Source organism: Peromyscus maniculatus, chromosome 1 (genome assembly GCF_049852395.1).
Source record: "Peromyscus maniculatus bairdii isolate BWxNUB_F1_BW_parent chromosome 1, HU_Pman_BW_mat_3.1, whole genome shotgun sequence".
NCBI lineage: Eukaryota > Metazoa > Chordata > Mammalia > Rodentia > Cricetidae > Peromyscus > Peromyscus maniculatus.
The window spans coordinates 38,300,278-38,313,151 of NC_134852.1; the positions used below are offsets into that span (position 1 = coordinate 38,300,278).

The window sequence follows — 12,874 nt, forward strand, 5'->3', positions numbered from 1 at the left end:
GTAGCCCAAGCTGACCTCAAACTCAGAGTTCCGCCTGCCTGTGTCCTGAGTGCTGTAATCAGCGATCAAAGATGTGTGTCACTACACCTGGCTCTGGATTATGGTATCTCAACTTCACAGCACACCATGCTGCCAATGAAGGTATATATTTTAGAGTAGAAAAACAATATATACACAGATGTGGTTTGCTTTTTATAAAACAAAGAAAAGAGCACTCGGGAGGCAGAGGCAGGCGGATCTTTGTGAGTTCGAGGCCAGCCTGGGCTACCAAGTGAGCTCCAGGAAAGGCGCAAAGCTACACAGAGAAACCCTGTCTTGAAAAACAAAAAAAAACAAAAAAAACAAAAAAAAAAAAAAAAAAAAAAAAAACAAAGAAAAGAAATTCTATACAGGGATATGATTATGTGGATAGTGATGTACGTGTCACATATTGGCAAATATGTTCTGTGAAGAGCCAGATAGTAAATATTTGTAGCTTGGAGATCACACGGTTTCTCCCACAACTACTCAGTTGTACTAGTGGAGCAACAAAGCATCCCCAGAATATATACAAATGATCATAGCTACGCTGCATAAAACTTTATTTAAAAAATTCAAGCAGGCATGATGGTGCATGCCTTTAGTCCCAGCACTTGGGAGACAGTGGCAGGTAGGTCTCTGAGTTCAAGACCAGCTCATGCTCCAGGTCAGCCAAGGCTACACAGTGAAACTCTCAAAAAAAAAAAAAAATCCATAGGTGGGCATGAGCTAGCTCAGTGGTTAATGGCACATGTTGCCATGCCTGATGACCTACCTGAGTTCAATTCCTGGGACTTGCATGTTGTTAGCAAAGAACCAACTCCCACAAATTGTTCTTTGACTTTTTCCACACATGTGCCTTGGCACTCATGCATGTGTACACACACACACACACACACACACACACACACACACACACACACTACACTATTTACTGTCTTCTTGTGTGTATTAGAAGCCTGCATAAGACTATGAAGAAGTCTTCAGTGATTCTATAATTATATTATTCTATAATAATTCTATAATGGCTCTGTCTATATAGTTCATTTACAGATGGGACACATGGAAAAACATAAGCTGAGCTAATCAGGAAGAGAAAATTTACAATACCAGGAGCAGTGAATGCTATAGAATTTCACTTACGGATTTTTCTCAAAAGTTATTTTCATATGATGAAAAGACTAGTAATTACTGATAGTGCAGCCTCAAGAATAAGGGATAGACTGTCAACACACATCAGATTCTTAAAAAAGAAACTCATGTTAGGCAATGACTTCCATATCAAACCCCACTAGTCTGAGGCAATACATATGTAAACATTGATGTCACATAAACAAATAAATATGCAATCATACATACACATTAGACAGTTTTAACAGATCACACAATCTTGTCATTTTCTTTCTTGCATTATAAATATTATTATCCCATAATAAACAGGAATATTGTTGATGCAAAATCCCCAAAACTTTTCTATAGTCTGGTACCAATGTGTCTTTTGGCATTTTCTATAGAGAAACTTTTCTCAGACCATTGCTTTAGGGTTTTCTCCTAGGATGAAATCCATAATCATACTACAAATTCTCTCCTGAATAATGTGTTTAAACAAGCAGTGCATATGTAGATCTTTTAACATACAGAAGCTATAGTGTACAATAAGTTCTTTCAAAACATTTTCTTCAAAGGATTTAAGGACTATACCTCAGTTGGAAATCTGTTTATAGACTATGAACTGATTTCTTGGAAATGCATTTCACACAAAAACAGTCTATAAAAACTGTGTCTGGTATGAGTTGCTTGGTATTTATTGTAATCTGACATGCTGTTGAAGGCCTTTCTACATTCAGAACACAATAGGGTCAATATGAATCCAGTGCTGCACATCCAGCTGGGATGCACTGCTGGATGACTTCCCATCCTCTTTGCATTTTTTTTTTTTTTTTTTTTTTTTTTTTTTGGTTTTTCAAGACAGGGTTTCTCTGTAGTTTTGGTGCCTATCCCGGATCTCGCTCTGTAGCCCAGGCTGGCTTCAAACGTACAGAGATCTGCCTGGCTCTGCCTCCTGAGTGCTGGGATTAAAGGCGTGTGCCACTGCTGCCCGGCCCCTCTCTGCAATTTCTGTGTATACGATGATGGCCTTCAGTGGAATGTGTTATGGAATGACTTCCCATGGCACTCCTATGGTTTCTTGCAAGTGTGAGTCCGTTGATGGCATTTCAACACGGACTTCTGGAGGAATGCCTTCCCACATTTTTGACAGACAAAAGATCTCCCTCTAGTGTGAGTCATCTGATGTCTAGGTAAAGATGACTTATTGTAGAAGCCCTTTCCACATTCAGGGCACACATAGGGTTTCTCGCCTGTATGAATTTGCTGATGTGATGTCAATGCTGACTTCTGGATGAAGGTTTTCCCACATTTTTGACAGATAAAAGGTCTCTCCTTAGTGTGAGTTATCTGATGTCTATGCAAAGATGACCTGCCAAAGAAACCCTTCCCACATTCAGTGCAAACATAGGGTTTCTCACCCGTGTGAATTCTCTGATGATCTCGGAGTTGTCCCTTTGAAGCCAAGGCTTTCCCACAGTCACTGCATTTGTAAGGCTTTTCCCCAGTGTGAATTCTCTGATGTGTTCGAAGTACTGACTTCTGACTAAAGGCTTTCCCACACTCACTACATACATGGTGTTTTTCTCCAGTATGAATTTTTGTGTGGAGATTAAGGGACGATCTTCGGCTGAAGGCCTTCCCACATTCAGAACATGCATAAGGTGTCTCCCCGGTATGAATTCGGAGATGCTCTTTCAGTTGGGAGGAATTACTGAATGACTTCCCACAGTAGTTGCATTTGTAAGGTCTCTCTCCTGTGTGAATTCGATGATGTACTGTCAGTTGGGATGTATGACTGAATGATTTCCCACAGTAACGACATTTATAAGGCTTCTCTCCCGTATGAGTTTGCTGATGAGATGTCAGCTGTGACCTCTGAAAGAAGGCCTTTCCACATTTGTGACAGACAAAAGATTTATCCCTAGTGTGAGTTATCTGATGTCTTAGGAAACCTGATCTACCATGAAAACCTTTTCCACATTCTGTGCACACATAAGGTTTTTCTCCTGTGTGAATTCTCTCATGCTCTTCGAGTTGGTACTTAGAAGCCAATGCTTTCCCACAGACACTACATTTGTGAGGCTTCTCCACTTTGTGAATTCGACGGTGCACATTCAGTGTGAATGAATAAGTAAATGATTTCCCACAGTCCCGGCACTTGTAAGGCTTCTCCCCTGTGTGAACTCGATGGTGCATCTTCAACTGGGATGCGTAAGTAAATGACTTCCCACAGTCACTGCATTTGTGAGAATTCTCCCCCAGATGAATTCTCTGGTGCATGCTGAGCTCTGACTTCTGGTTGAAAGCTTTCCCACACTCACTGCATATATGGTGTATTTGTCTAACATGTATTTTCTGGTGAACGGTGAGACTTGACTTTCGCTTGAAGGCTTTCCCACAGTCACCACATTCATAAGGTTTCTCCTTCATGTGAATCTGATAATGCACTTTCAGTCGGGATGTACAACTAAATAATTTCCCACAAAGAGTACATTTGTAAGGCTTCTCCCCAGTGTGAATTGTCTCATGAGTACTGAGGATTGACTTCTGCTTGAAGGCTTTCCCACATACAGGACACACATACGGTCTCTCCCCTGTATGTATTCGATAATGTACCTTCAGTTGGGATGTATTATTGAAGGATTTCCCACAGTCACGGCATTCATAAGGTTTCTCTCCAGTGTGAATTCGATGATGGACCTGCAGGTTGGATGTACGACTAAATGATTTCCCACAGTCGGGACACTCATAAGGTTTCTCTATGTGAGTTTCTTGATGAAAGGTCAACTCTGACTTCTGGAGGAAGGTTTTTCCACACTTGTGACAGACAAAAGGTCTTTCTCCAGTGTGAGTTGCCTGATGTTTACTGAAAGCAGACATGTCATAGAAGACCTTTCCACACTCAGTGCATTCATCTGGTTTCTCCTTAGGATGAACTGCTCGCTGTGTAAGTGTTTGTTTATGGATGAGAACTTTTCTGCACTGGCTACCTTTGCATGAATTCTGTCCTTCATGAGGAATTGTACGGTCAGCATTAGAAGAGTCTTGTGTGAAGAGCTGACCAGATGTAACAACATCATTGAGCTGTTTTGTGATATTGTTTTGATCTTCACCATTTGCTTCAAGGTTAGGCTTCAAACCTTTTACACATAACTTTGGAGCTCCCTTTTGTGTAGAAATAAGATTGGACACTAAAGGAATGGTTTTCCCAGGCTCGTTATATTCACAGTCTCTGTCTGTTCTCTGTGTTTTCTTGTTGAGGAAAGCACCAGGATTCCAGGGTGGGATATGGTTTTGCTGATCTCTTTTTGTGGGGTCAGGATCTTGCCACAGTTCTTCTAAAACAGAGCACCACAAACCATGTCTTATGATTTCACTTGCCTTACTAATTTGAAATGCTGCATTCTCAGAAACTTTCTGTGGAGGGGTGTAAAACTCTGATTCCACTTCTGGGAGAAGAAAAGAGATGGAAGAACATGCATAATGAACAGTATGGGTGAGGAATCACATAGAATTAATAAACAGTGAGCACAAAATATCTGTGAGGTACTTATGACAATGAGTAGAACATTCCTACCTCCCACATGACATGCCAAACATTAGGTATACAGGCAACTTTATGATGGAAACAAACTCATTTTATCCCCCAAACCATCCCATAAAGCAGTTATAACTACTCTTCCTGTTTTAGAAATGAAATACTAATATGAATACTTAGGTCAGTGGCAGAGATGGCTTCAATAATTTGTGCAGAAGACTGAACAAACCAACACATTTGATTTATAGAGGAGACCTTGTAGGGTAAGATGTAGGGGAGGAAACTGACAAGGTTGTTATAAGGTAGCTTCAGTGGACAGCAAAATGTTGAAAGACAGAAGAGAACACCAGACAGAGGACTTCATCAGTTCTAGAAAAAAACATACTCATGCCTTTTGCCTGTATTTTCCATCAAGTTAAGTGCTCATATAATGATGTCCTCAGCTCTCTGTTGCTAGGGATGGAAGTCGTACTCCATCTAGGAAAATACTGTATCCTTGAGCTACAACCTAAGACAAGCAAGTTTTTCTTTTTTAACAACAATTTATATTATATAGTGGCCTTTCCTTACTTTTCCAATCTCATACTATAGTGTAAGAGTGGTTAAATGCATTTGCTCTTTTTCAAAGGACTGGAGTTTAGTTTCCAGTACTTACATCAGGCAGTTCACAAACTGCTCTTACTCCAGCTCCAGGGGATCCAACATCCTCTCTGGACTTTGTGGAAACCCCACATATGTGGCATATACTTACACAGATACACACACAGGCACACAAAAATAAATCTAAATAAGAAAATACTAGAGATCCACCTGTCTCCTCCTCCTGAGTGCTGGGATTAAAGGTGTGCATCACTACTATCTGGCTTTCTTTTCTTCCTTTCTTCCTTCCTTCCTTCCTTCCTTTCTTCCTTTCTTTCTTTCTCTCTCTCTCTCTTTCTTTCTTTCTTTCTTTTTTTTCTTTTGAAGGTATCCTGGCAGTCAGGAGCCAAGGAATACCACAGAGTCACAACACACAACAAACCTCACACAAGAGATTTACTGGGAGAGAAACTACAAGGTGGCTGCCTCTGCTTGGGAGAGAAGCAGCTTCTTTTCCTGTAGAAAAGATTTATTTATTTTATTTTAAGTGTATGGGTGTTTGCTGTAGCACCTGAAGGGGCCAGAAGGGAAGTCAGATCCTCTAGAACTGGAATTATAAATAGTTGTGAGCTGCCATGTGGGCACCGGGAACTGAACACAGGTCCTTTGGAAGAGCAGCCAGTGCTCTTGACTCCTAATGAACAACATTAAACAGACTGAAGGTCTTAATGCAATGTATGAAATTCTGAAACTGCTAAAGGAAGACCGATGCAAAACTCCTAAAGACATAGGCGTGCTAGGACTTGTAGGAAAAGACCGCAATAGCACAGGAAGAAATCCTGTGAATTGATAAGTGTGGTTATAGAAAATTAAAAACCTGCACCACGAAAGAAACAATCATCAGAAGGAGGAGACAGCCTATGTAATGGGAAAGAATCTTCCTAACTATAGATTAACATATAGACTATATGAAGAACTATAAAAGAATCAAATACCAAAACACCAAAACAACCCAAGAAACAGCTAATATATTTAATGAATACTTCTCAAAAGGCATACAAATGGCCAACAGGTATTTGAACAAGTATTCAATATTGTTAGTGACCAGGGAAATGCAAATGAAAGCTTCTTTCATATTCTAGCTGACCCCGGTCAGAATGGCTATTGTCAATGGAACGAACAGCAAATGCACCAAAGACAGTTACAGCCCTGACCACTGCTGCAGGAACTGCAAAGAAGTCACTAAAGAAGCCAGTGAAGTTCCTCAAAGAACTGAAAATAGAGCTATCATGTGACCCAGCCAGACCAACCCTGCCTGAACGCCTGAAGAACTCTGTATGAACATCAGCAGACACACTTGCACAGCCATATTTACTGATGCACTAAGAAATGGAACCAGATGTCTCTCAATAGATGAATATATGAAGAAAATGTAGAACATATACACAATGGGATTTAAAGAAAAAATATAAAATCATGAAAACTGTAGCAAAATGATCTCAATGGACATTACGTTAGATGAATTAAGTGAGACTCAAAGACAAATGTCACATTTTTTCTTACATGTAGACTCCAGATTTAATTTCTGTGTATATGTATGTATGTATATATTTAATTTCTGTATATATGTATATATGTATGTCTGTCTGCATGTGTTGTGTGTAAATAGTGAAAGTAGAAAATGGACTATGGGGGCTGGAGAAATGGCTCAGAGGTTAAGAGCACTAGCTGTTCTTCCAGAGGTCCTGAGTTCAATTCCCAGCAACCACATGGTGGCTCACAACCATCTGTAATGAGATCTGGTGCCCTCTTCTGGCACTCAGGCATATATGCGTGCAGAACACTATATACATAATAAATAAATAAATCCTTAAAAAAAAAAAAAAACGAAATGGACTCTGACAGGAGAAAGGATCTTAAGGGAGGAAGGAAAAGTCAGGAGAGGGCACACATGGGACACACAGGCAGAAGGGAGACAATCTGCGGCAAGGAAGGGGCCCAGCAAGAGGCGACTGGGGAGGTCAGTAGGGAAAGAACTAGGAGAGGAGGAAACATAATGACAGATATTACAAGGACATGACAAGGAAGCTAATGTGAAAAACATCCAATGTAAACTATCACCAACCATGCTAAAAGCTTTGTACCTCACTAATGGATCTTATCAATGTTGACACATCTGTCTGTCATTACTTCTACCACACTTGGGACTGAGCCCAAGGCTCTGTGCATGCTAGGCTGGCACTCTACTACTGAGATATATATCCCCAGCCCTAACCATGGTTAACATGAAAACAAAAAAGGCCAACTTTCTTCCTAACCATTTATCCACCGATGCATTCATCCACCAATGCATTCATCCACCAGTGCATTTATCTACCAATGCATTTATCCACCAGTGCATTCATCCACCAGTGTATTTATCTACCAATGCATTTATCCACCAGTGCATTCATCCACCAGTACATTTATCTATATCATCAGCCACCACTAAGTTTCCCTCATCTGCTTTTTTTGTTTGTTATAGACAAACAAGGTGTACAAATATGAATCTCTGTGTAGACCTTCTGGAGAATATGGTTGAGTTAGTCAACTTAGGTAATCTCCATGATGAGGCAGCCCATACCTACTGTTCACCTCTGCGAGTCTTATCCTCGCTCCTCCTCCATATTCACAGAGCATTGTGGCATTAGCTGTAGAGAGCTGGGGTAGGAAGCAAGCTTGGTACCCACTACTGTGGTCCATATTCACAATGTCCTGCACCCTAAGTTGTAGAGAGTGACAGTAGGAAGCAAACTAGGTGCCCAACACTAGGGGGCTGGTAAGTGAGGAAGGCTGATAATGGCCCTCTAATGACATCCACCCCCATCTAGGTCATATTCACTTACCTCGACACCCACACTGCTGATGTGGGAACTTAACCTCTCCCATCCATGCCTCCTTTCTTTGCTTTATCCTGAGGATGGCCCCAGAGCTGGGAATGGGGTACCCTGTACATTGGAAGAAGAATATTTGCTCAGTGTGTAGCTTTTGGGCTTTAGCGGTCACCCAATGAGCTTTGCCACTGGCTGATTGGAAAAATCAACACTTTGTAGTGGGCACAGAATTATTAACTTGGAGTGTCAAAAAGTAACAGATTATCAGGACAGACCATGGGGGAAAACCATGGCACACTTCTGATATCCCATCATGTTCCTCAAAAAGAAGGGGGTACTGACGCTCATCCTGGACCCCCGGCCAGCTGTGCTCACCCACTGCCAAGAGGTGGCTGTAGATCTCCAGCATCACGTCCTGGTACAGGCGTCTCTGGGCAGGGTCCAGGCGCCGCCACTCCTCCTGGCTGAAGTCCACGGTCACATCCTCAAAGGACACCACCCCTAATCTCTGTAACAACAAAGTGCAGTCATTGTGAGTCAGTCATCACTGAAGAGGAGGACATTACACATAACAATGTGGTTCAGTGATTCTTTACTGTGATTTATCGTTAGGCTTTCCAGAAAACACCTATTTCATATTACATGAATAATATATATTATATGAATATTTCAGAAGTCAAGGAATACTCAGATTTTTGCACACTCAGATTTTCTTCCTTAAAGCAACCAGAAATGGGTTGTTATAAATGCTTCAAAAAGGAATAAGCAGCCTGACACTTAGAGCCAACATTAGTCTAGGCTTCAGGGAAGGGGTGAAATATCATGAAAGGTTGAGAACCAGAGGAAGGAGGAGCATTCAGAGACTGAAGACTTTAAACAAAATCAACTGCACTGCTTCATTTTAGTTTTGGGAATTCTCATTAACTCAGAAAACCACATGTCAGGATCTGTTAAAAAACAGTTTGAAATCCCTTCTTAAAACAACAATAAAAGCTGGGTGTGGTGCACTCCTTTAATCCCAGCACTCTGAAGAAAGAGGCAGGTGGATCTCTATAAGTTTGGGGCTAGTCTGGTCTACACAGTGAGTTCTAGCCAGAGTAGGCTATATAGGAAGGTGTTTTCATGCTCCTCCAGGTGTAGTGGTTAGGAGTGAGTTTACTTCAGATTAATCATTACAGCTGGCTATCATTATTTGTTTATGTGTCTCTATGGAAAAACATGTTTTTGCTGTGTGCCATTTGCTTGCCATGGGAGGCTTGCCCTTGTGACTGGACACTTTGCTCACGTGACTCCTCTTAACCCTCAGAGTATAAATTGTCTGATGCTCTGAATAAAGCTGGCTATATTTAGTCTGTCTCCTTTGTCAGCTGCATTCTCCCAGGACCGACCACCTCTAGAGTAGTAAACAGTTTCATACTGATTTTTGGCAAGGCAGCATCAGACACTCATGGTCTCCAAGACTTACCTGCCATGCATTCACATCAAACGAACTCCTTCAAAGATACTCACCAAATGACAGTGGCTATGAAATGGGACAAGAAGACACAGGATTGAGGGCTACATCTAAGAGGCAGGACACGGAGTGACATGAAAGACTAGGAGGTGCAGGGGCACTGGCCCCTGTGGTCTGCTCTCAGCTGGAGGAGCAAGTCTGCCTCTGGACTGGGGGGCCCAGGATCTGCTACTTCCATGTCTGCCCTCCAGTTTTACAGAACTGGACCCCAGGCAACTGCTGTTTACCTTGCATGACCCATCCTGCTCCTGTAGGCTCAGTCTCTGGGGTTCCTGGGATAAATTCATGTCAGCAGGTATGTTTCCTCCCTTGGCCTCTTTGCTGGCAGATCCGATTTTCTCAGGAACTGGAAGCTGGGTGAGTGTTTAGAGGTTCTGAGGAGGGCAGCTGAGCAGAGGCCATCTGTGATGAAGCAGAAAATCCCACAGCCTGGATGATGTGGCCTGACTTAGGTGTAAAGAGACAGCAGAAAGTTCCAGAGAGGGAAGGGCTTTGTGTCCTTAGACAACATTTGCCACACATGAGTTTCTGAGGGCCCAAGACAGTCACAGTGTAGACACGGTACAACAGACAAAGCTCAGAAAAGCCTTCCTCTAGTATTGACCAGTGTGATGAAAAAGAAAACCCAACACCATAGTCTGGGGTCTGGGAGATGGTGCAGTGGGTAAGAGAGCTTGCTGCTGGTGCATGAGGACCTGAGTTCACATCCCCAGTAGCCTGAAGAAGGCAGGCTTGGCCACAAATGCCTGTCACTCCAGCACTGGGTGGGACTAAGAGAGGAGCATCTGTCCTGCCTTCAGAGAGTAGGGCTCTCTGTCTATCAGCCTAGCTCCAGGTTCAGTGAGAGACCCAACCTCAAGGGAGTAAGGCTGGCAGTGATGGAGCAGGACACTCAACAGCTTACTCTAGTCTCAGTGCATGTGCACTGACGGACACATACATGTACCTCTACCCACATCCACGTACAAACATTACACACAACCATACACATACCAAAAACCCAAACAACTCCCCTCCCTCGGGGTAAACACCAAACACCATAGTTAGCACTAAAGTTTAGGAAAGATTCACTGCAGCTCCGCAGTTTCTAATTGGAGAAGAGGAGGTATAAACCTAGTTGTTTCCAAAGTGAGGGTGCAAGTGTGTACTGTGAGCACTGGGGACCTGATGCGATATGAAGCTCAGCATAATCTCAGCACCTGCCAGGCTGCTCCTTTTTCTGAGCTTGTCAAGCTGTTCACATACAGCTGGCCAACCCCCAGCTTTTTGAGACACGGTCTTACTTATGTAGCTCTTCCCGGCCTGGAGCTTTCTCTGTAGACCAGGCTGGCAGACCAGGCTGGCCTTAACTCACAGAGCTCCACCTGCCTCTGCTCCCTGAGCACTAGGACTAAAGGTGTGTGCCATCAGGCCCAGGTCTCACAGAACTCTTAACCATGCCATAAGCATTAGTATAATCCTTTTTCCCCAGACATGACAAAGAAGACTATGTGCTTTGTTCCATAATGCATCTTAAAAGGGAGAGTGGGGATCAGTCTCACCTCTTCTAAGCCACACACAGTCCCCACTACCAAATGCAGTTCCTTGTGTGCTCAGCACCCAGAAACTTTTCTGGTTCTTCCTGCCTTCTGAGAGCAGAGATGTGGTGCAGTGTGATGTGGTAATGGCCATTCCTGGTTCTTTCTGCGCTTCTAGGCATTTTTGTGTCCATCTACTGATACATCAACATCCCATTCTCTTCCCTTAAATTCAGTGGCCCAATCCCTTCCCTGACTTGGAAACACCCACATAAGCACCAGGCCACGAAAATGCTTGTGGAGGCACACACAAAGCATTTCTCCCCTATCCACAATGTCTTCATGGTAAATAGGATGTACTCACTGACATCCTGGACTCAGTGACCTCCAATAAGTGGACCATAGTACCACAAAATTAAACATTGGCATGCCCATTTCCACAGAACATTACTACTTTGACAGCCAAGAAATAGCCAGAGATGACTATTTACAGGTTTCCAGAGAACCTTCAATAAACTAAAAAGTGAGGCCCAAACAACATCCCCAATAAGGACACAGCATTATTCTGCTCAAATGCCAATCACTGGCCCTTACTGTGGTCACATGGTCCCCAGCAGAGGCCAGCACTGACCCACCTTATCTGCAAAGGACCCCAGCCTTCAAGTGAAGTGGACTCAGGGATTAGGATTTGCCTTTTAAAGGTTTGTTTTGCATCTCAAGCTCCCTACAGGAGACGACATGCTGAGAATGAAATGGTCCGTCCTGGAAGCCCTGTTGTCTGCACAAAGGCTAATCATCTCCCAGCTCTCCGGGCTGTCTGTGCCCACAGCTAAATGTGCACGTGCGAATTCCCTGGCTTTTGTCCCATGCATTCTTAGTATTAGCCCTGCCCAGAGAAGCCACAGGCTAACTGACAATGGTTGGTCTTCCCAAAATGAGTTCAAACTACGAATAAGCTCACTTTCCATTTTTATCTACTTTTTCTCTTCTCGCAGGCCACTGCTCGATCCAAGTGCAGCGCGATCACCCCCAGTCACCAGCCCCAGGCTCGCCATGGCAGGCTCCATCAGTAACCCCGCTTTCCCGACTCCCCAGCTCAGCTACAGCAACCCCCTGCGGCCGTATCAGCTGTCACTCAGCACAAACCAGCGTTCACCAGCAGAGTCCTCCCTAGGTCGCCGTCATTCACCTCACACCAGACCTCAGTGAGTTCTGCACACCGCACGCCGGGGCCCCGCGACTTCCTCCCACGGACGCTCAGTGTTCAGAATCCAAACTCTGGTGCTGTGCGAGCAACCATAACAGAACCGATCAGCGTCAAGATTTAAGCGGATATGACCGCTCCAGACCACTTCCGTTTACTGTAAATCAATGTTCCTAGCCTTTTTTCCAGTGGAGGATGGCGCAACGCATGCGCACCACCACTTGTGAAGGTACATCTTGCCAATACTCACTTTGGATCATCAGGTAGTTTCTGTTCCATTAGTAGCTGTCATGGTCACTCCCACCATTACGGTACCTTAGTTCCACATAGCCAGGTAAGGCTTATGGAATGTGATTACAATGAAAGTCCAAGGCTGTCTCATGTTGTCAGGGGCTTAATTTCCTACCTGTACGTGTATGTCATCTATTTCTAAGAGACTGTGACATTACATATTACTAAAAATAGCATTTCTATGTATGTTATCAGGGACTTAAAATTTTCTTTTTTCTCTAAATTAAAAAA

The 12,874-nt window shown here is 43.2% G+C and overlaps 1 protein-coding gene across 5 annotated transcripts; it reads right to left on the minus strand.

Annotated features, from left to right (window-relative positions):
- Positions 1-1,414: 1,414 nt before the first annotated feature.
- Positions 1,415-12,537, minus strand: LOC102918185 (uncharacterized). Of its 5 annotated transcripts, none has more exons than XM_042273782.2 (5): positions 12,350-12,514; positions 9,859-10,033; positions 8,494-8,626; positions 8,131-8,232; positions 1,415-4,577 (listed from the first exon to the last, which is right to left on the minus strand). In XM_042273782.2, the coding sequence occupies exons 2-5, from the start codon at positions 9,916-9,918 to the stop codon at positions 2,197-2,199; spliced, it is 2,676 nt and encodes an 891-aa protein (XP_042129716.1). In that variant the 5' UTR covers positions 9,919-10,033; positions 12,350-12,514; the 3' UTR covers positions 1,415-2,196. The 5 variants fall into 5 exon arrangements, with proteins under 5 accessions (XP_042129716.1, XP_042129700.1, XP_042129706.1 ...); XM_042273766.2 differs by having other exon boundaries at positions 12,338-12,514; XM_042273772.2 differs by having other exon boundaries at positions 12,295-12,514.
- Between the last annotated feature and the right edge of the window lie 337 nt (positions 12,538-12,874).

What these genes read in the sequence shown, in the direction of transcription:
- LOC102918185 (XM_006986159.4), bottom strand. Translation starts at nt 9,918, where the DNA reads ATGAATTTATCCCAGGAACCCCAGAGACTGAGCCTACAGGAGCAGGAT. An exon ending in AGCAGGATGGGTCATGCAAG is followed by an intron (nt 8,627 to 9,858) that starts GTAAACAGCAGT and finishes TTGTTGTTACAG; the next exon opens with AGATTAGGGGTGGTGTCCTT. An exon ending in TCAGCAGTGTGGGTGTCGAG is followed by an intron (nt 4,578 to 8,130) that starts GTAAGTGAATAT and finishes TTCTTCTCCCAG; the next exon opens with AAGTGGAATCAGAGTTTTAC.